At 56.5% G+C, this 19,655-nt stretch overlaps 5 protein-coding genes across 5 annotated transcripts; 2 read left to right on the forward strand and 3 right to left on the reverse strand.

Annotated features, from left to right (window-relative positions):
- Window positions 1-143: 143 nt before the first annotated feature.
- Window positions 144-582, reverse strand: CGCA056_v011869 (uncharacterized protein; the record flags this gene model as incomplete). The annotated part of the gene is made up of 3 exons (XM_037327113.1): window positions 144-146; window positions 192-314; window positions 427-582. The coding sequence occupies 3 exons, from the start codon at window positions 580-582 to the stop codon at window positions 144-146; spliced, it is 282 nt and encodes a 93-aa protein (XP_037174422.1).
- A 1,316-nt stretch (window positions 583-1,898) lies between these two features.
- On the reverse strand, window positions 1,899-4,631 carry CGCA056_v011870 (Protein arg-6; the record flags this gene model as incomplete). The annotated part of the gene is made up of 2 exons (XM_037327114.1): window positions 1,899-1,954; window positions 2,006-4,631. 2 exons carry the CDS (start codon window positions 4,629-4,631, stop codon window positions 1,899-1,901), a joined length of 2,682 nt encoding a protein of 893 aa, XP_037174115.1.
- A 2,662-nt stretch (window positions 4,632-7,293) lies between these two features.
- On the reverse strand, window positions 7,294-7,572 carry CGCA056_v011871 (Synaptobrevin-like protein 2; the record flags this gene model as incomplete). Its single annotated transcript, XM_037327115.1, has 1 exon — window positions 7,294-7,572. The coding sequence occupies one exon, from the start codon at window positions 7,570-7,572 to the stop codon at window positions 7,294-7,296; it is 279 nt and encodes a 92-aa protein (XP_037173703.1).
- Window positions 7,573-13,113: 5,541 nt separating this feature from the next.
- Window positions 13,114-14,973, forward strand: DCW1-0 (Mannan endo-1,6-alpha-mannosidase DCW1; the record flags this gene model as incomplete). The annotated part of the gene is made up of 3 exons (XM_037327116.1): window positions 13,114-13,225; window positions 13,277-13,381; window positions 13,430-14,973. 3 exons carry the CDS (start codon window positions 13,114-13,116, stop codon window positions 14,971-14,973), a joined length of 1,761 nt encoding a protein of 586 aa, XP_037173704.1.
- Window positions 14,974-17,561: 2,588 nt separating this feature from the next.
- CGCA056_v011873 (Cytochrome P450 52A13) lies at window positions 17,562-19,325 on the forward strand (the record flags this gene model as incomplete). The annotated part of the gene is made up of 4 exons (XM_037327117.1): window positions 17,562-18,253; window positions 18,304-18,779; window positions 18,835-19,051; window positions 19,124-19,325. The coding sequence occupies 4 exons, from the start codon at window positions 17,562-17,564 to the stop codon at window positions 19,323-19,325; spliced, it is 1,587 nt and encodes a 528-aa protein (XP_037173705.1).
- Between the last annotated feature and the right edge of the window lie 330 nt (window positions 19,326-19,655).

The raw sequence follows: 19,655 nt of genomic DNA on the forward strand, positions 1-19,655 counted from the left end.
CATAAATTTCCTGGGGAATCTTCCAGAACCTCCTAAAAGCTAACTCCAACCATGATCTACAAAATTCGCCATGCACCACCCAAGCATCCTTCCCTTCACCACCTCCGCCCACAACCAAATGCGCTCCTTCGCCTCGTCACCGCTCACTTCGGCTGGCCCGGGTCAACATACCCAGACCCCCGGCGGCACACCTTGTCGACCGCGCTGTTCTCGCACGGGAACGTGTCCGGGCACGTGTTGAACGTGTAGAAGTCCGTCTGGCAGCACTCGGCGATGCTGTAGCAGCTGTCCGTGGGGATGTTGCAGACGCCAGCCTGAGTAAAGCCCCGTTTCGTTAGCAAGAAAAGAATTCGGGGGCGGGTGCATCTCGAGAGATAGAGAAAGAGAGAAGGGGAGGGGGAGTTGGCTCATTGAACGTAAACGTACCTCATTGAGACGAAAATCGAACTGCGAATCGCAGCAGAACTTGGTCAACCCAATGTCCCCGCCGGACCGGTCCGAGTTCATGCAGTAGCCCATGGAGCGCGAGGCCATAGCGCCGGCGGCGAGGGAGGCGATTGTCAGAAAGGTTGAGGGATGCATCGTGGGTTATCTTATTTGGTAATAGAAAGAACGTCCTTGTGTGGATTTACTTCGAAAGCGACAGGACAAACTTCAACTGCAAGATGCAAAGAAGTCTCGAATGGCGCAAACAGACTTCATAAAGAAAAATCAAGCCCCACGCCCGCGAATCGAGTCACGCAACTTAGAGATCAGCAAAGCCATATGACCACCGCAACCGCACGATCGCAGGCCTGGCCGAACACCTCACCTAGCCTTGGCGGCTTCACACAAATGAGCTCCAGCCTCGTAGGGAGTAGAAGCCGCAATCAAACTAGGTTTGAAGGCCAGCATATAACTTTTCCCGCGTGTATTAATCTCAATGCGGTTGGTCAGGTTAGATATTCTTAGACCCCAAGTTTCTTCCCGCGCAACCAACCGTCTTGGGTTTGCCCGAGTCAGAACCACCAAAGCTCAAGACAGCTGGCAATCCGACCGCACGCAGGCAGAAAAAGTATAATTGGCCTGCGCCCCTTATTTGGCGTCGGGGGCGCCGTTGCGGACTGCAGCGCGTGCTGTAACTCTCATGACGAGAATGCCGACCAGTTTTCTGTAGAGCGAATAGCCATTCTCAGTAGACTGACAACTAGAGACGCTACGGCTAAGCTTTGCGTCTAATATACACGCGCTGAAACTCTCTGCTGGGTTACTAAGTCGACTTAAGAGCTCTTTAGGGTTTGGTTGTAGATACCAAGCGAGATCTCGAGCAACACTTGCCTATTCGTTACCCTGCCACGGTATAACTTTGAACAGCGAGGCTGGAGGCTGGAAGGCACAAGGCGAAGAAAGGTAACGGAGTCACCTGTCCGCCGATAGACAACTCTCTTGCGGGTTATTTCACTTGGACGATCAGTCTTGGCAAACAAACATGACAAACCTCATCACTTCTGTCGGCCGTCATGCAAGTGCCGCCGTCAGCAATACTCAACTCACGCAAAACTCTTGACCATCGTCATGCTCTGAATCTGTGTAATTACTCTTTGACTCGTACCCGGTTATATACAAGCATACACAAACCGCGCGTTTAAGAAAACCGTCACCGACCCGCCAACCCAGGCCCGAGAAACGCGAGCAAAATAGCAAACGTGTAGAGTGAACACCAGTCGTTCCACAGAGGCAAAAATAAAAAATAAAAAAAGAACTGGGTAACCAAGTGTAAAAGGACCGTCTGACAGCTTCAAGGAAAATATGCTTTTTTGAACCGGTTTGACTCCGTTGAAAGTTTGTGTGTGGGTTGTTCCGCGCCGAGCCTGATGAATCTATTTCGTTCCGTCTCTTGAATGTTGACCGCTTCCCGTTTACATGGTGGGGATGCCCTCGTATTCCGCGTAGCCAAGAGCGAGGTTCATGTTTTCTAGGCCAGGTGTTAGTAGAGCTCTCGAAAAGCAAATCGGGGAAGACTTACGCAGGCACTGGGTGGCGGCACCCTTGAGCAGGTTGTCAATGGTGGAGCAGACGACGACGCGCTTGCCGCTGCTGTGGACAGCGAAACCGCCGATCTCGACACCGTGCTTGTTCATGATGTTCCTGACCAAGGGGGGCTCGCCGACGACCTTGACGAGCTTCTCACCGGCGTAGCGGTCCTGGTAGATCTGGCGGATGTCACGAGAGGTAAACGTCTTGTTAAGCGGGATGTGGATCGTGGCCTGGATGCCGCGGAACCAAGAGGCGACGTGAGGGGAGAAGGCGACCTCGGCACCGAGCTTGGAGCTGATCTCACGCTCGTGAATGTGGTCCGTCAAACTGTATGGCATCAGATTGTCCCTGAGCATGTTGATGTCGTTCTTGGGGGAGGGCTTGGTGCCAGCGCCAGAGTAGCCGGAGATACCAAAGACGGAGGGGGCACCGCCGAGGTACTCGACCAGGGGAGCAATGCCAAGCTGGGCAGCAGTGGCGTAGCAGCCAGGGTTGGAGATCTTATCAGCCTTGTAGATCTCAGAGCGCTTGGTGAGCTCGGGAAGACCGTAGGTCCAGGTGTTGTCGAAGCGGTAGTCAGCGGACAGGTCGACAATGACGCTGCGGTGGTCAGCACCGCCCTTGCGAGCCTCCTCAATGGCCTCGATGTAGGGCTTGCAGACACCGTTAGGGAGAGCCATGACCCAGCAGTCAATGGCACCCTTCTTCTCGAGCTCGGTGACCTGGTCGGGGCTCAGGTTCTCGTAGGTGATCTCTCTCTTGGTGTATCCCTCGAGCTTCTTTCCAGCAAGCTCACGAGAGGAGACGTGTCTGAGGTCCATGTTGGGGTGGGAGTTGATGAGGTCGATGAGAGCCTGGCCGGTGTAGCCACGGGCACCAATCAGCGCAACGCGTGAGGGAACGTCGTTAGAGGCGTTCTTCTTTCCCAGGGGAGGGTTAGGGTTGGTGGTGGTGGCGTAGGTGCGCTTGCCGTTGAGACGGGCGGCGGCCGGGGCCCACTGAGGACGGCGGGCCATGGTGGAGAATGCGCGAGCCTGAGCGGGCTGGCTGGACTGAGACAGGTTGCGGTTGGAAACCTGGGCGGCGCGGCGCAGACGGGCCTCGAGGTTGGAGTCGCCGAGCATGGCTCTTCCGTGGGCGTTGAACTCGTCGGTGAGGACACCCAGCTCCTGGAGGTTGTCGATGCCGTACCAGAACAGCTGGTTGCCCTTGCTGGAGAAGCTGCCGTCCGCCTTGTCGAAGAACCAGGTAAGGTTCTCGTCCTCCTCGCTGACGGTCCAGACGAGCTTAGGGTGATCCTTCTTGATGGCGTGGAAGACGTTCTCGGTGACGTTGCTGAGCCAGCCCTCCTTGGTGACGGTCAGGGTGGCGAGGGTCGGGTGAGAGCGCTCGGCGTTGGGGGGCAGGACGATGGCGAGGCAGTTGAGGGGCTCGTCGTAGTAAGCCTTGAAGGGAGTGCCCTTGAGGAACTCGATGTAGCGGTCGACGGTAGCCTCGGCATCCATACCCTCCCTGTCACGGATGAGGGTCTGCTTCAGCTTGGCAAGGTCGGGGAATGCAGCGATGCTGTCGGCAGACTCAATCTTGTCGCCGCGGCGGATCAGGGTACCGGCACCGGAATCGGTGAACAGCTCCTTCTGCAAATCACTAGGGTGGATGATGGCAACGCTCGAGGTTCTTGGCAGAGTCTCCAAAAGCTCCTTGATCTCCTTGATCTTGAGGCGCGTACCGTAGCGGCACCAAGACTGAGACATGAGATGGTCGTACTCCTCGTCGAGGTTGATGTGGGAGATCTTGTCGCCAGTCTCGCCGTTGAACAGGCCGCCCTTCTCAGAGAGGTAGACGATCTTGAGGGGCTCAAGCGCGCGGGCAAGCTCGGCGGCGGCGACGTCGGCGTTGACGTTGAGGATCTGGCCCTCGGTGGTCTCAGCCATTGAGGTGAGGATAGGAACGTAGCCCTGCGAGATGGCGAGCTCGACGGGGGCCTTGTCGACGCTCGTGATCTTGCCAACCAGGTTCCACTTCTCCTTGTCGAGGTAGTCGGCCGTCAGGACGGTGGTCAGAGGACGGGTGCGGACACCGAGGCTCTCGAGCTTCTCGACGAGCTTCATGTTCTCCTGGAGGAACAGCTTGCGGGCGACGGTGAGGGTCTTGGGGTCGGTGACGCGGATGCCCTCCTCGAACTCGGGCTCGACGCCGGCCTCCTGGAGAAGGCGGTTGAGCTGGGGGCCGGCACCGTGGACGATGACGGGGTAGAGGCCGACCTCGTAGAGGAAGGCAATGTTCTCGCACAAGTCATCGAGGTAGTCGGTGAGGATGGCACCGCCAACCTTAATCACGGCGAACTTCTGGGAGGAGACCGAGGTGAAGTAGGAGAGGTATTGCTGGCCCTCGCGGCGGCTGCCGATCTGGCTCAGGGTCCTGATGATGATGGCTCGGGTGCGGTCGCGGTTGGCCTGCTCGGACTGGGAGCTGGTGCTGGACAGGGCGCGGATGGCATTGAGGCGCTGGAAAGGGTTGGCGCGGGCACCGGCGACGGCTTGACGCTGGCGGACGACGCGAGGAACGGCTCGACGGGCGCCGGCCCGGAAAACGGCAGAGGTTGCGGAGAGCATCGTGGCTACTGGGACTGGACGGCAAACAGGTCAGCCCATTCTGTGGCGGCGGCAGTGGTAAAGTTAGTGGTATGGAGGAGGGGTTTCTGCGCCGAGCCGATGTCGCGCACAACACCGCATTGGCAAGATGTGTGTTTTTTTCCCGCTCTCATTTTCCGGGAGTCAGAGGGCAGGACGCAGCTACACACCTCTTTCGAATTGGAACACCTCAAAACGTCGGTGGATTGGTCAGGCAGAGTATGACTTCACACTGGACTGTACACCTCAGCAGACCCGGACAAGCGAGCTACCACTCTCTTGTCTGTCTCTGTCTGTTTCTTGCTCTTTGGCGGGCCAGCTGGATTCGATAGCTGGTCAATTGGCGACGCCAACGAGGGAACAACAGGCTCAATTGGCAGCCCGGGGCAGAAAAGACGAGTTGCGGACGGGGGAGAGCAAGCAAAGAGGGACTATGTTCGAGGAGCGGGAGGGGAGAAGGGCAGGAGTCGGGAGCAGCAGCGAGGCTTTTTACTTTTTGAGGCCTGCGAGACTATGACTGGACTGGACGTCGTGGTGGGCGGGTGGATGGTGGGCTGCTGCTAGTGTTGCTGCTTGCTGTGGTGGGCAGGCCGGTGAGTGTGGGCACTTTGGCCTGCGTACAGTATGATGCAGTGGAGGTGTGGAGGAGGGGCAGGGGGGGCTCCGAGCGCGCGAGCACTGCACCTGCGCTCACAGCCCGTAAGAAAAAAAAAATTGACCGAAACCGCTCACAGGCGGCAGGTCCGCGCCCTTTCTGCACCTCACCTCTGCTGCTGCAGCTGTCTGTCGCCGGGTAAGGTACTTGCGCACTGTGACCAGGGCGGTGTGGGTGACTGCCAGAGTGGGCTGTGGCACACTGTGGCCCCCCTCCTCCTCCCTCCTCCCCCCTCCCCTCAGTGTCCAGCGTGGTGTCTCCTCCCCTCCAAGTGTGGCTCCTCGCCCGCCCAGCGCAGCCTCTCATTGCTCTGCCCTGTGGCTCCGTCGGCCAATTGGGTCGACAGTCCGGTTATTGATCGGATCTGATAAGGAATCTGCCGGTACGTACCCATCACCAAGTCCTGTGGGAGGAACGTTGAAGACACTAAAAGAGGCAGCATCTGCGGCAGTTGCCCTGGTAAAGCAATTACTTGAAAATTTTCATCTTGCCCGGTGGGGAAGGAGGCACACAAGAAGAAGCACGCAAGCTCGAGCCGAGGCAGCCACGACGTCGCAACCTTCCAAGAATCGATAAGAGCAATACCTCGCAACACACCCCAAGGTAACTGAGATGATGAGATGATCAGAGGCTCGTAGGCGATGAGGTTGAAAATAACTACGCGACCACATAAAAGACTCCCAACCTTGACATGGAGAAACGCAACAGTAGCATCAGTACCAGCAACAACCTGCCCGTCCCTCTGGTCCGTCTGTTCCCAGGAACCGGTGGGAACCTGCAAACAGCGGAAATGCAACTTTAAACGCCTCCTCGGTTCCGTAGCCAAGCTCTTGCAACGCCGACGGAACGGCGATCCCCTCCGAGCTTTGATGAGACGAACCTGACCCTGAACCCCCGGAACGCCGACCGCCCGTTAAGCTTGCATTCGATACACCGCTCGACATCGTGGATCCGGTCCCCTCTTCCAAGGATACTATTCTGCGTAGTGCCTCCCTTGTGTGATTCCGTTCGTCCACACTGCATATGCCCATCGGCTGTCCTGCCGATGACTTTGGGCCACGACGTTTCAGGACCCCGTCTCATTCGGCCAAGACACCCTTGAACACTGGAGAAAAAAGACAAGTTCCCTCTTGAGCACGTTGTTCGGCTGCACGTCTACACACCCCCCTCCATCTCGGACTACCTCCATATACGACGTAATGGAAATTAAGGCGCATATGGGTATCCGTATCGACCGTGAATCATAGACTCGGGGACCGACTGCACCGCGCCCGTTGTAGATCACTTTGTAGATGCTCCCATAAGGTGCGTAGGTTCGTCACACGATGTGGAAGATGTCGATGCATTCTCTCGCGGACTGCTTTGCAAAGAGCTTCTTTCGCGTTCTTGGACATGTCACTATCTCGAGATGCTAAAATACAGACACGGGATATATGCTCTCGCACTTCGTGCTACGGAGCATCATCCTCCGAGTCCCGCCCCGAAGTGTGTCTAGCAAATGCAGATTAGCTGCAGGGCATCACCGAAGATAATCTACAGGTTCTTCACGAAGAGCCGAAACAGACACATATTCAGGGCCATTTAAGAATTCAATTACGCAAACGCCTGCCATCCCTCATACATACATGCGGTCGATCCGCAGCCGAACTGACCGGGCCGACTGCACCGGAGCGGGTTCCGTAGCCGGCCGACGGCCTCTTGCATGCAGACCATCGAAGAAGATCGGAGTCCGTCTCGAACAACCTCCGCCCCTTTCCCAAGTCATTATCCCATAGAGTTGGCCCTGTGTGCCGACTCTTCCCCTAGTCTCCCACGGTTGCTCGAAGCCTGCGAGATATCTGACATTTCATTCCATATCATGAGGACGGACCATAACCATGGACCCAGGGGGTCGTGTGATGCAAAAATGGTGGTATCTAGTTACTTGCGGGTAGCAACAACTGGGCGGGTAAGTTAGCGGGTTGCAACGACTACATTGCAAAACCAAGATTAGAGCCGGACGAGACTTAAGAAATGCGAACCATCCAAAGGAAAGGCGCACTGGGAGGGGGGAAACGCACCCGCTGGAATGACAATGATGAGGATAAGGATGATGATGCCGGCAATCAAGCACATGCGCATCTTGACGTCCTTCCACCACATCTGCTTGCGGACGCGGTTGGCGCCCCGACGGAAGCCCTGGGCCGAGACAGCCAGGTTGTCGGTCTTATCTTGCAGAGCATCAAGACGCTCGCCTCTTTGGGAGACCTTGTTGATGTTCTCACGCATCACGCCGACGGTGTCGTCGATTTGCTATAAATAGAAACGTCAGCACATGACTCTGGTGACACGGTTACGGGCGCGCAGTTAGCGAAACGGATCCGGCCCCTGATTGCGACGCCGACGACGGAAACACGCGAGAATCGGGTTTTCGAGCGGCGGATGACGGAGAGAATTGTCGTCTGGTTCCACGAAGACCGCTGATGGAATCCGGTCGATGCAGTCTTCGTTGTTGCCGTCGCGGTCGCTAATGTCGTCACCAGGCTGAAAGACTGGACACCCGCGTAGCCAGACAGGGGCTGATTTTTTCCCGTCGCGATAGCAAGCCCAACAGCGACCGTACCTCGTTCCTCTGTCAATCGCCGCCATTATTGCCGTGGTCATCGCGAACAGCGGGTTGTGCCGGTGAATTGTTGTGATGACCCAATCAGGCGTCATCGGCGACATGTTCAATCGGGCGGGTAGCTCGGTCGGGTCGTCGTCATCAGGCGTCGGACAATCCGGGGCAACCAACGATCCAGTCCATCGAGAGAAAAGCGAAGCTCGGTCAAGAAAAGCATCGCAACTTACAGCCTGCAAAGCCTGCGTCCTCGCATTGCCGCCAGCTCCTTGCTGTTGCGCGCCGCCGGCGGCCTGGCCGCTGGGGATGTAGGGGTCGTAGGGGGCGTCTTCGGGCATTGTCGCTGTGGTGACGGAGGTGCGAGAGAGGTGTGCGGAAGAGGGTCGACGCGGCAAGCGGGTCGATTAAAATATGTTTCGGAGTTGCGAGATGCAAGATTTAGAATTCGGTGATGGCCGGGAGTTTGTTGCTCGAGGCAGATGAGGGTCGGTAGCAGTAGTTTGGTAGGCGGTCGAAGGTGTAGTGTGGTTGGAAAAAAAGAGGAGAAAGGATGGGTGGTTGGCGGGCGTGGGAGGTTGATGAGGTGGTTAAGTTCAGGTGATGAGACGTCTTGGAAAAGAGGCGAGAGCCCGGCCGAAACAAGGTGTCCGTCTGAGGATTTGGGGGAGGGATGCGCAGTGGCACAGCGCTTGAGGACGAGGTGCCTGCTGAGGGTGCTGGGAGGGGGGGCCGGAAGGAGGGAAGCTGCTGGCAAGCCAACTGGGCCACTAATTTTAGTTGAGCTGGGAACGCCCAGCCACTGCGACAAACCTCCCTCCTCCAGCCGGGCTGGCGATGGATGAGTGAGTGATTGTCTCTAAGGTTAGGTTGCTCGCTCTTGATTCCGACAGGACATGTCATCCCGAGTTTACTTTGCTGTTCATTGCCATGTTTCCCCCTTGCCTGCGGTTTCCTGCCGCTCTCTGGGTTTATCGCCTCGTTGTTTTTGTCCCCTTTATCGCCGCCTTTGGGATGCGCCGTGATGGGGAATACTGCCTTCCCTTGCCCACGAATACCCGGTCTCTTATTCAGACCCAGAGCACCGGAGCGAAACAGAAACCACAGCGCGGCAGCTTCAGCACGGCCACTGTTGGAGACCTGAGTGGGAGTGGACGGGACTGGGGGACGGCGCTCGCTGGAGCGGCGCCTGAGGGCCAATCATGACCGGCGTTTCGAGCAAATCACACACGGGCAGTGCGGTACGTATCGCTCTGCAGCGACCTCCAACCCCCGTCCGGTGCCTGGGGAACCCGGAAAAAGTGGACAACACGAAGTCGTGAACACTGAACGCAGTGGCTCGTCGCCTTTAACTCAAAAGTGTGCCCGACTTTCCATAAACATGACAAAGGCGCTGCGATGGATGTTCCCTGGACCAAACAATCTGGAAGCGTGTCTCCGGGACAGCACAGCCATTTCCTCGTCATCTCTGCAACACAATCCGATGCCCGGCACGGCGACGCCTTGAGGTCGCAGTCTGTCAATGAGTGTCTGGTCGCTGGTCACGCATCCCTCATGCCAGGGACCACCATTTCCATGGTTACCTTGCCTTCCCTGCTTTGCTTACCTCCGTATGGATACGAACAATACAGCACTGGATGATCGGACCCTGCCCTGCCTGCCAGCCAGCCTGGTGCCTCTTTTCCATCGCCTTCGCCGGTCGCCGTCTCCATCCGCCTCAATCGTATGCCTCGCGCGTATTGATTTGGGCTGAGGAGGGCCGGGCAGCTAGGAAAGCTGTGCAGGAAGGAGGCGTTTTCACCAACCAATGCCGTAGACTCGCGGCTTCTGATGTAATCGTCGAGGCGGTGCTGCGCATTCGTCACTGCTGCTGGATGGGACCTGGACCCCGACGGAGCTGAATTGGCCCGGAGACTTGGCCCCTTCCCGTCAAGATCCTTCATGCCCGGCGGCTGGGACCAGACGACGGCTCACTTCGATGCACGTGAAAGCCTTTCACGTGATTACAAAGTCCGGGTCTCTGCCCGAAGCTTACCCGGGCGAGGGACTGACAGCCACAGACCCGCTTTCCATGCGGCGCAGCTCTGTGGCTTTGCCCTTGCTTGGAATCCTCTTGGCCACCGCCATTCACTTCCAACAGCCATTGGATTCCATCAGCGTTTGAACGCGCGGGCTTCTGTTTGGTGGCCACGAATGCAACATATCTTCATCTGCCCCTGATCGACGGGAGTCTGTCTTGCGAGATTCAGGCCCCTCGGTTGATCTGCTCTCAACGTTCAGACCCTGGCCGCGCAATCACTCTTTGCGGTGCTCAACCGCCGCTCAAGGAAAGCACCGGTCAAGTCGGCCAACGTCGTTGAACTCGACGTTGCCTCTGTCGGACACGGAGCGTTTTCCGTTGAGAACTGAAAAAAGACCATTTGCCTCCGTCGCACGTTGTCAGCATTCGTCAAGGCACCTCGAAGCAGGAGCAGCAATGCGAACAGCCACGTCGACATACGTTGCAACGAAGGCGCACCCTGCGATTCGCAACCACACAATCTTCTCAGCCTGACCACAGCGAGGTTGTTGCTCAAAGGCTCGATTCCAGAGATACACGGCTGAAGCACTCTGCAAGCGTTAGGCTGTTTTGCAACTCCCTCCATTCGCCCTGAACTGTTACAACACGGTTTCATCGGCTTTCAAGTCGAATGTCGTTGGACGATGGAAATCTCGTTTTTGACCGTTTGCAGAAGCCAACGAGGCCGATCAGGTCAATCATGATTGTCCCATCAAGTCACTTTTCGAGGAATGGAGCCCTCCGAGAACAATTTGCGCCTCCCACACACAGCAATGTCGCAAGATGAGGTTCAATGCCAGAGCCCCTGGCGATGACAAAGCCGCCCCGTATCTAGATGCCCCGCTGGCATTCCGTTTCTCTGTTGCCTGGGCCGACGGCCGTGCTGCATTCCTTAAAAGATGCTTATTCGAGATTAGCATTGCACTCACCATGCAAAAGCCTTACTCACGGCCACCCTCACGAACGGTGGACTCGTGGTTTCGTTGTTTTTGGCCCCTCTGTTACGGGTGGTCGGGGGTTGACACCACAGGAATGGGGGCGGATAGCTGGTACTTGACTTGACCGTTCACGAGTATGAGCCTACCCGCTCGCACCAGCGCTAAAGCGTTACGAGCTGAGAGCGGCTAGAGATAAACGGACCTGTCGATGTCGATGCGCCGCTAATCGGCCGAGTAGCGTGTTTGGTTGTTTTCTCAGGACATCATCGTCTTGATCGCACATGCTGCCGACAACGACGAAGATGGAAGTCTAAGGTCCCCGTCCGCAGCGGAAAATCTTGGCCAACGCTCAACTTTCCCCGCTCGTTTTACCGCTCGACGTTCTCGTCCCTTGGCGATGATGAGCATGCTGGCTGCAATACGACGGCACGGCAAAGGCCTGGACGTTTCGTTGGTTGTCGGGCTTGGCCGCCCTGCCCACTGTCGAGTCCGGGATCATCGGCACTGGGGCCTTGTCGCTGGCTGCCAGGCCCCCAGAGCCTGCTGATCACCGACGTCAACCAGTCCAGTTTTTATTCAAGCTGGATTCCAAGCGGCTTTCCAACAAACACTACGACCGCACCGCACTGCACTGGTGACAGGACGGGGTCGCAGCGCAGAGCTGAGAAGACGGTCGGGCAGACGCTTCGAGCCACAAGTCGATTCAGCTCGAGCATCTCCCTCTCTGCCTGTCACGGCCAAACTCAGACAATAGAAGCCATGGCTTCGACAGACTACAGACGAACCCCAGGTTTGTCTGACATGAGAAAATTGGCGGGAAGGGCAGAGCTGGACGCATCAATAATCAATCAGTGTTTCTTACAGGGCAGAAGACAGCCAGCGGGACCCGAAAACGTCACCGCATCACCTTACGTTGTGCAGGCTGGGGGATGCCAGCGACAAGTCAGCAGGGGACAGCACCAAGCTCATGGGATGACAAGGGCTCGGACTGCAGCCGGCTGGGGACATGATGAGATGGTGCACCACCACATGCACGCCGAACAAGCTTAGCTGCCAATGCCAACGCTAGAAGCAGAAACAAGCAAGGAAGGCGGCCAAAGCCCAGGGCGGACCAGACGGCAGGCGGGAGTGATGCAAAAAAGATGGGATCATAACACAACACGCATAACACTACGCAGCCCAGCGGCGGCGAGGAGTGTGAGACAGCTACCTTTACGGCTGGAAGGGGGCCAGTCTTGCTATTCAACTGGTTGCGCGCTTTCTCCTGACTGATTTCCCCAGTCTTACCAGTCCCGAAATGCTCTCGTTTCCCATGCCTGTGTTTCTGTTTAGCTCTGTCTCTGGCCTATTTGTTTTCCCCCGTTTCAGTCTGCGAGAAACGGAGGCAAATCTCGTTTTTGGTCTTTGTATTCGTACATACATACTTATGTACCTACAATTAACCCTTTACTCGTATTGATGCTTCTCCGAAGACGAAGCTATTAGTGGACCTCCGCCGCTCACCTTCTCTTGCATGGTCTCTTGACTGGCCTCGTTCCGTTCCCTCGATCGCTCCTGACCAAGCAGCTCGTATTTACCCTTGGGGGGCAGCCACTCGTTTTCCTCTTTGCAGTTGCACACCACACCTTTCTTTCGTCGGGTGGAAAAGTAACCCGGTGGAGGCCAGCGCAAGTCCACCGTCATCACTCACCCCTTCTCAGTCTTTCCCCTCATCATCCCCTCCTCGTGGCTGCTTTGCTTTGGCCCTACAAGAACCGACGGCCAGACTGACAAGGTGCCACTACTTCCTTGGGGGCGTCCAACCTGCAGGAAACTCTGCACTCGCCATTGCATCCCTACATACAAGTACACCTACCTTCCCAAGTGTGAAGGTGCCGCTTTGCTGTGTGCTGGTAGGCAACTCAACCGCAGACACCGCCAACCAACTTGTCAGCCTGTCGAAGCACTTCATCGACCCTTGACTTGCTCCATCACCTCACAAACGTGGCTCGACTACCCATGCGCACGCCCTGCTGGCTTCGTTTGCGCTAAGGATTCCTCCACCTGATGCAATCAATTGTTGGTGGTTTCTTATTTCAACCTTGAGGTGCCCGCGCATCCCTCTTTTTTGGCATTTAGTCTTCGACTGCCCCCCGGTTCTTTGGATCTAGAGTTCCGTCTTTCATGCGGTCCGTCCCTTCAAGCCAAGGACCCCTCACGCACCAACCTCCGACATCATGGCCGCACTGCGGGGCACGTCAACATGGTCTGTAAGCCGGCTGTTGTCGGCCTTGCTGCTGGTGTCTACCCAGTTCACCACTGCATACGACCTGGACGTGAATGATCCCAGTCAGTGGCCTTGATCCACCGCTTTCCACCTATTGCTAACATGTCCGTAAGGCAATGTCAAGTCCATCGCCAGGAAAATGACGGAAGATCTCATGTCCTTCTACGACGGAGACAAGCCGGGGAAAACACCCGGTCTCCTTCCCGACCCATACTACTGTAAGTGGACTGCTTGGTTATTCGGCTCATTGGCTGACATGGCTTTAGGGTGGGAAGCTGGCGCTATGATGGGTACGATGATCGACTACTGGTACTTCACAGGCGACGATACCTGGAACGATGTTGTCACCCAGGGCCTCCTCCACCAAGTCGGCAAATTCAACGACTACATGCCAGAAAACCAGACACGAACCGAGGGTAACGACGACCAGGGATTCTGGGGACTTGCCGTCATGTCGGCAGCCGAGCTTAAGTTCCCCGACCCGCCCTCAGACCAACCTCAGTGGCTTGCCCTCGCTCAGGCAGTCTTTAACACACAGGCCGCTCGATGGGATCCGGATCACTGTGCAGGTGGACTGAGGTGGCAGATCTTCCAATGGAATAACGGATACGACTACAAGAACACCATCTCGCAGGCCTGCTTCTTCGCCTTGGCTGGTCGTCTCGCGCTGTATACCGGCAACTCCTCGTACGCTGAATGGGCCGACAAGACATGGGATTGGATGGTTGGCGTCAAGTTCATCTCGGACGATTACTATGTATACGATGGCGGCCACATCCAGTACAACTGCACGAACATCGTACCGTACCAATGGACCTATAACGCTGGCGGCATGATACTCGGAGCAGCAGCCATGTACAACCACACCGGCAGCGAAGTGTGGAAGAACAGGCTCGATGGCCTCATGAAAGGTTCCGATGTGTTTTTCGTTGGTCCGGAAACCAATATCATGCAAGAAGTGGCATGCGAAACAGTCGAACTTTGCAACCTTGACCAGCGATCCTTCAAGGCGTACCTCAGCCGTTGGATGGCTGCCATCACGAAATGGGCGCCACATCTTCACGATCGTGTCATGGACAAACTCCGACCATCGTCGATCGCCGCCGCAGCTCAGTGCAAGGGTGGCTCAAACGGTCGAATGTGTGGGCTGAAGTGGACAGAAAACGGGACCTGGGATGGCATGCAAGGCGTTGGAGAGCAGATGGCGGCCCTCGAGGTCACACTCAGCAACCTCATTGACGAGTCGAAAGCACCAGTCACTGCGGGTGGCGGCGGAACCTCTGTGGGCGATCCAGGTGCCGGTGGTAATGACATTGGCCGAACAGTCCCCGCTGTCGCCGTCCTCCCGCCTCTCGGTCCCGGCGAGACCGCTGGAGCAGCAATGCTGACCTTCATTGTCCTTGCATTGTTGATCGCCGGCATCATCTGGATGTTCATGGATGAAACGTCAGAGAAGTCTCTCCAAGAGCGTTTCTTTGATTTTAGGTCTGCACTCCTCGGTGGTGGCGCCATCGCGGCCTTGTCCACAAGAAGGAAGACGGATGATTTGAATGAGAAGGGCAAAGGAGTCGATCGCGATACTTCAAGCGACGGGAGAAGTTCGCGCGACCACGGTCTTACTACACCCTTGCCGACAAAAGCCCCTGCCTTCGACGACGGGAGACAGAGGGGCAGTATGGTGTCCCAAATGTCGGGTGCCACAGACGTGGCGGGCATCCCGATGGTGAGAGAGAAGAGGCTGAGCAGAAAGAGCAGAAACCCTGCTTTGCGGAATAGTGTGGCGTCTCAACAGTCGGCTCGGATCGAATAACTCACGCAAGGTGCGTGATGGCGCTCTAAAATATTGCAGGGTCCAGGCGGTGGCGCACTGGGTCTGGTTTTCCTTCTCAGACGGCGTGGAGCCCGCGTTGGGCCTTACCTTTCTGGAACATACTTGGATTTCGACATATGCATTGGGTCGAGCATCATCTTGCATTGATTGGGGGATAAAGAATGAATATCGGTTGACAGACAGGATCAGCTCAAAAGCCGACACAACCGGAAGCAACAGAAAAGCCTACGACCTTATGACGAATGGTACATAGATAGATGATGCCAATTATAATGAGACGACCTGAAGGTCGTTATGCCCTCATTTGCGAGTCTCGTGAGAATTTTCAGGCTGTCGCTACCTCATCCCCCAGCTGGAGTGATTGAAATAGCCTGATGGCGGCTATATTATAAACAACAAGAGGTATTCGCGCCTCATTAAACATCGTGATCATAACTGTTCTCTTGGCTAAGCGCTCGATATGAGACGCTTGGTTATCACCATCATGATTTCACTTCTCGATCCTCGGGCCGACATGGACAAATCCCACTCGCCGGAGTAGATGACCGATCCTTGCGACCCCCTTATCCAAACGCAAGAAGAGTGAGGTTCCGTACTAGCTACGATCTGACGTGAGAATTTACCAGTAGACTGGATAGAGGGTCTCTGAAGAGTCCACGTTTGGTATGAGATGAATGGGATGAAATTTGGCTGTCTTGATTGGCTGGTCTTTCCGGCTTAGATGGTCAGATGGTTGGGGCAAAGGCTTTCTGATGGATGAGGTCTCCAAGTAGATTGCACAGCTTACTGTTTCAATACGCAGGGTTTTTCGCCGAGGAATCTTGGAGCTTAAGTGAGGTATCGTGGCAGGATATGTCTTGGCGAGTGCCCCGCGAAACTCTCATGAGAGATGGGCCTGGGCTGCTTGTGCTGGAGAGACGTCCCGGAGGTGATTACTAATGTTCGCCGGCACGCGATAGTTGGCTTGATTGTGTGCATAAGGCCCGCCAAGACCGCCGCCGAGAGCTTCCGGCCCCCAATCCAGGCCGCAGACCGGGGGCCGGGGCAGATTACGCCCCCGTCCGCCGAAACCGAACGACGGCGACGGACGACGAGCGGCCGCCGGGTTATCGTTGAGACCAGCCAATCTGCTGGGGGAGGTCGAGGATGTCGTTTCTCGGACCAGTCCCGCCGGAAACCGGCTGTGACATCACGCACAAATGTCGCAGACCTATGGTAAGATGGAACTTGGGCGTTGATATTGACATTTAACATCTGAAAAGGGGGCGGAGTAGTCCCGTTCGTACCAAGGAATTGGCTTTTCGTAGCAAAGGTGGGTAATTTTTCATCGAACAAACTTTCCAGCCGTCCCGACGGGTTTTGACGTACGAACGGGGTCTCGGCGACGGGACCCTGGAGAACTGCTGTCGCTGGCCCAATCCGCGTCCAAGGCAGTAGTACGCCAATACCAGCAATTCACGCGTTATGTTGAGTGAGTTCTTGGGTTTGATAACAGCGGTGCATTACGGTATTTCTTGGCTGCGTAAAGTTGATAATTAAAGCGCTATTCGCACATGCGCCGGAGCGGGAGAAATGCAAAATAGCGAATGCGAAGGGTGAGCTCACTGTTTGCCTGCTGCTTGCTCTTCCTACTCCAGGCCAGACTACGGCGTGGGAAAAAGCTAGCTGCACTACTTCACGCCACCATCGCCGGCCTTCCGATCTAGGCCTGGCCCTACTCTTCTATTGTCTTCCCGAATGAAGCAGACTTGCCTCGCTCGGGATTATTCCCGTCCAGGGCTGCGGGGGGGGGGGGGGAGGGGGGGGGGCTAATCCCAGGTCCAATCGGCGCGGGCGCGATCGTAATCAGCCCTGCGCGACCGTTTATTGGGGGGAGGCTTGGAGCTGATCACGCCCAGACTGACGATGTTTGTGTGGGGGAAGAACAAGGGTCGGGGGGCCGGAACTCCACGGACTAGAGACGATGCGGTGTGGTGTGCCTTTTCCCAGCAAACCACATGTTCGCGAGAAAGGAAAGTCGGGGTGTTGTGGCACAAGAAAATCCAGCAAACAGCACGCATCTGATCGTTGAGGGGGGAGAAGTACCTAGCGCTCTAGGGATGGGCATGTTACATCACCCTCTCCTCTCCGCCCCTCCTTCCCATGGTCCCCGTCCCCTCGCCTCGGCAGATGGTCCCCCAGCTCCTCCGGTGTGAATATAATGGGTGACGGTTCCGTGCTCTTTTTTTCTGATTACTGCATGATGCCGAGGGAAACGTCGTATTTCCAAAGGTTGGGAGCGTTCTTTTGGGCTTTTTATAAACCTGAGGGAAAAGTAGTTAGCCTTTCCCCCTAGCCCGCCTGTTTTCCTACCTTTAGCCTTTGTCGTCTGATGATATATCCTATTTCCATCGGACACCCCGGCACGGACGTTTAGGAACGTCAGCGCAACACTGACGGCGATTCAAAATAGCTGGAGAAGGTCCGTTGAGGGGTAAGTGAAGCAGACGCGCGAAGATATAAAAGACTGGTTCGGCACATCTCGTGAACCAGCGAGCTCACGTCGGTATTAGCGAAACAACTTCAACATGGCGCGAGAGTACCTCTACCTGGCCTCGTCGGTTGTACTGGGGACGTACGTGCTCTGGACAGCCGCCGAGACATACCTCGCCTACAGCGGCAGACCGCACCTCTCACCCTCTCACGCGCTCGCATTCCCCCTCCTCGCCGCGCTGTTCATCCTCCCGACGCTGGTGCTCTACCGCAAAGCGAGCTACCTGCTCAAGATGAAGGCGCGCGGCTGCGCCGAGGCGCCGAGCTTCCCGCACACGGACCCCATCTTCGGCAGCGACTGGGTGCGCGCGTCGATGGCCAAGCAGGAGGAGCACGGGCTGCTGGAGTGGTGGGAGACGGTGTTCGACCGGCTGGGGTGGACGTGGTGGGTCAAGACGCCGGTGACGTGGGTGCTGATGACGACGGAGCCGGAGAACCTCAAGACGATCCTGGCGTCGGGGTTCCAGGACTGGCCGATCATGGGCCCGCGGCGGGACGTGATTGCGCCGATTCTGGGGGAGGAGGCCATCTTCGCGGCGAACGGGCAGGCGTGGCACGACGCGCGTGCGATGATGAGGCCTACGTTTGTGAGGAACCAGATTGCTGATTTGGCGTGCTTTGAGAGGCATGTTGGGAATCTGATCAAGAGGATTCCGAAGGATGGGCAGACGGTGGATTTGCAAGCGCTTTTGTACATGATGACGATGGACTCGGCGACGGACTTCATGTGAGTTGCTTGGGGGGAGTTTGTGGATCGCAACACTGATGCGACAACAGGTTTGGCCAGTCTACGTCTATGCTCACGACACCATCGGTTGAGGCGTCCGAGTTCACGGCCACGTTCGAATACATTCTCACCCGTTCAGCCATCCGCTCCCGCTTGGGTCTGTTCACCTTCTTGGATCGGGACAACAAGTGGGATGAGGGGCTGAAGATCATCGACAATTACTGCGACAGCTACATCAAGCGTGTGAAGGCAGAAGAGAAGGACCCTGAGAGAGCTTACGTGTTTCTGCACCAAATGATGGAACAGGGTACTACCCCAGAATTCGTTCGCGGGCAGCTGCTTTCTATGATTCTCGCGGGTCGCGACACCACGGCATCGACGCTCTCCGCGCTCTTCTGGATCCTGGCACGAAGGCCCGAGGTGGTAGCCCGCTTGAGAGACGAGATCGAACTGGAGCTCGGTGAGCGTCAGCCGACGTGGGAGGAGATGAAGGATATGAAGTACCTCAACATGGTGTTGAAGGAGAGTGAGTGATGCCAAGCTTGAATGGACGTTCAAGAAGCTGACGACGATGACCAAAGTTCTGCGGCTGTACCCGACAGTTGCGACCATGTCGCGCGGCGCAGCACGAGATACCACCCTCCCAGTTGGCGGTGGGCCCGACGGCAAATCCCCCGTGTTCGTTCCGAAGGGGACACTCGTACGTTGGTCCATGTACATCACCCATCGGAGAAAGGACATCTGGGGTGAAGATGCCGACGAGTTTCGCCCTGAACGTTGGGAGGATCGTCGCCCGGGGTGAGTTACTTCCCTTCTTATCGTCGATGATCCATTCGTCGTCGCGAGAATTGAGTGCTGACGTGCGTGCAGTTGGGATTACCTGCCCTTTTCTGGTGGTCCAAGGATTTGTATTGGCCAGCAATTCGCTCTGACGCAGATGGCCTACTTCGTAGTGAGAGTGTTGCAGACGTTCAAGACGATTGAGCCGAGGGATGAGAGGCGCTTGGCTCAGACTGTAGGCATCACGACCAAGCTGCCGCATGATGTTCTCCTAAGCTTCACACCCGCGTGAAGCAAGCTTTGTAGTGTAGATCTTTGAACACGTTATAATGATAGATACGGCGTTTGACCCCACACTCGGCATGATGAATGGCGGATCGCTCCCCGATCGAGATGGCATGATGGCAGCGGCTGGCTGCGCCTTCTTCGCATAAGTGCAGTGGGCTGCCTGGTCCTGGGACAGACAGCCTGTTAGACCCAAGTCGAACTTCTTCAGTGGCTTGCTTCCCGCGTGCGAGGCTTGCGGTAACAGAACCTCGACGGGACTGACAATACACAATGGTATGCAAGCAGCATATGTGCGTCCCATCTCGGCATGCAGCCGTCGATTCGTGATGCGGCA

This window comes from Colletotrichum aenigma (genome assembly GCF_013390185.1).
Source record: "Colletotrichum aenigma strain Cg56 chromosome Unknown KSG_Cg56_contig08, whole genome shotgun sequence".
NCBI lineage: Eukaryota > Fungi > Ascomycota > Sordariomycetes > Glomerellales > Glomerellaceae > Colletotrichum > Colletotrichum aenigma.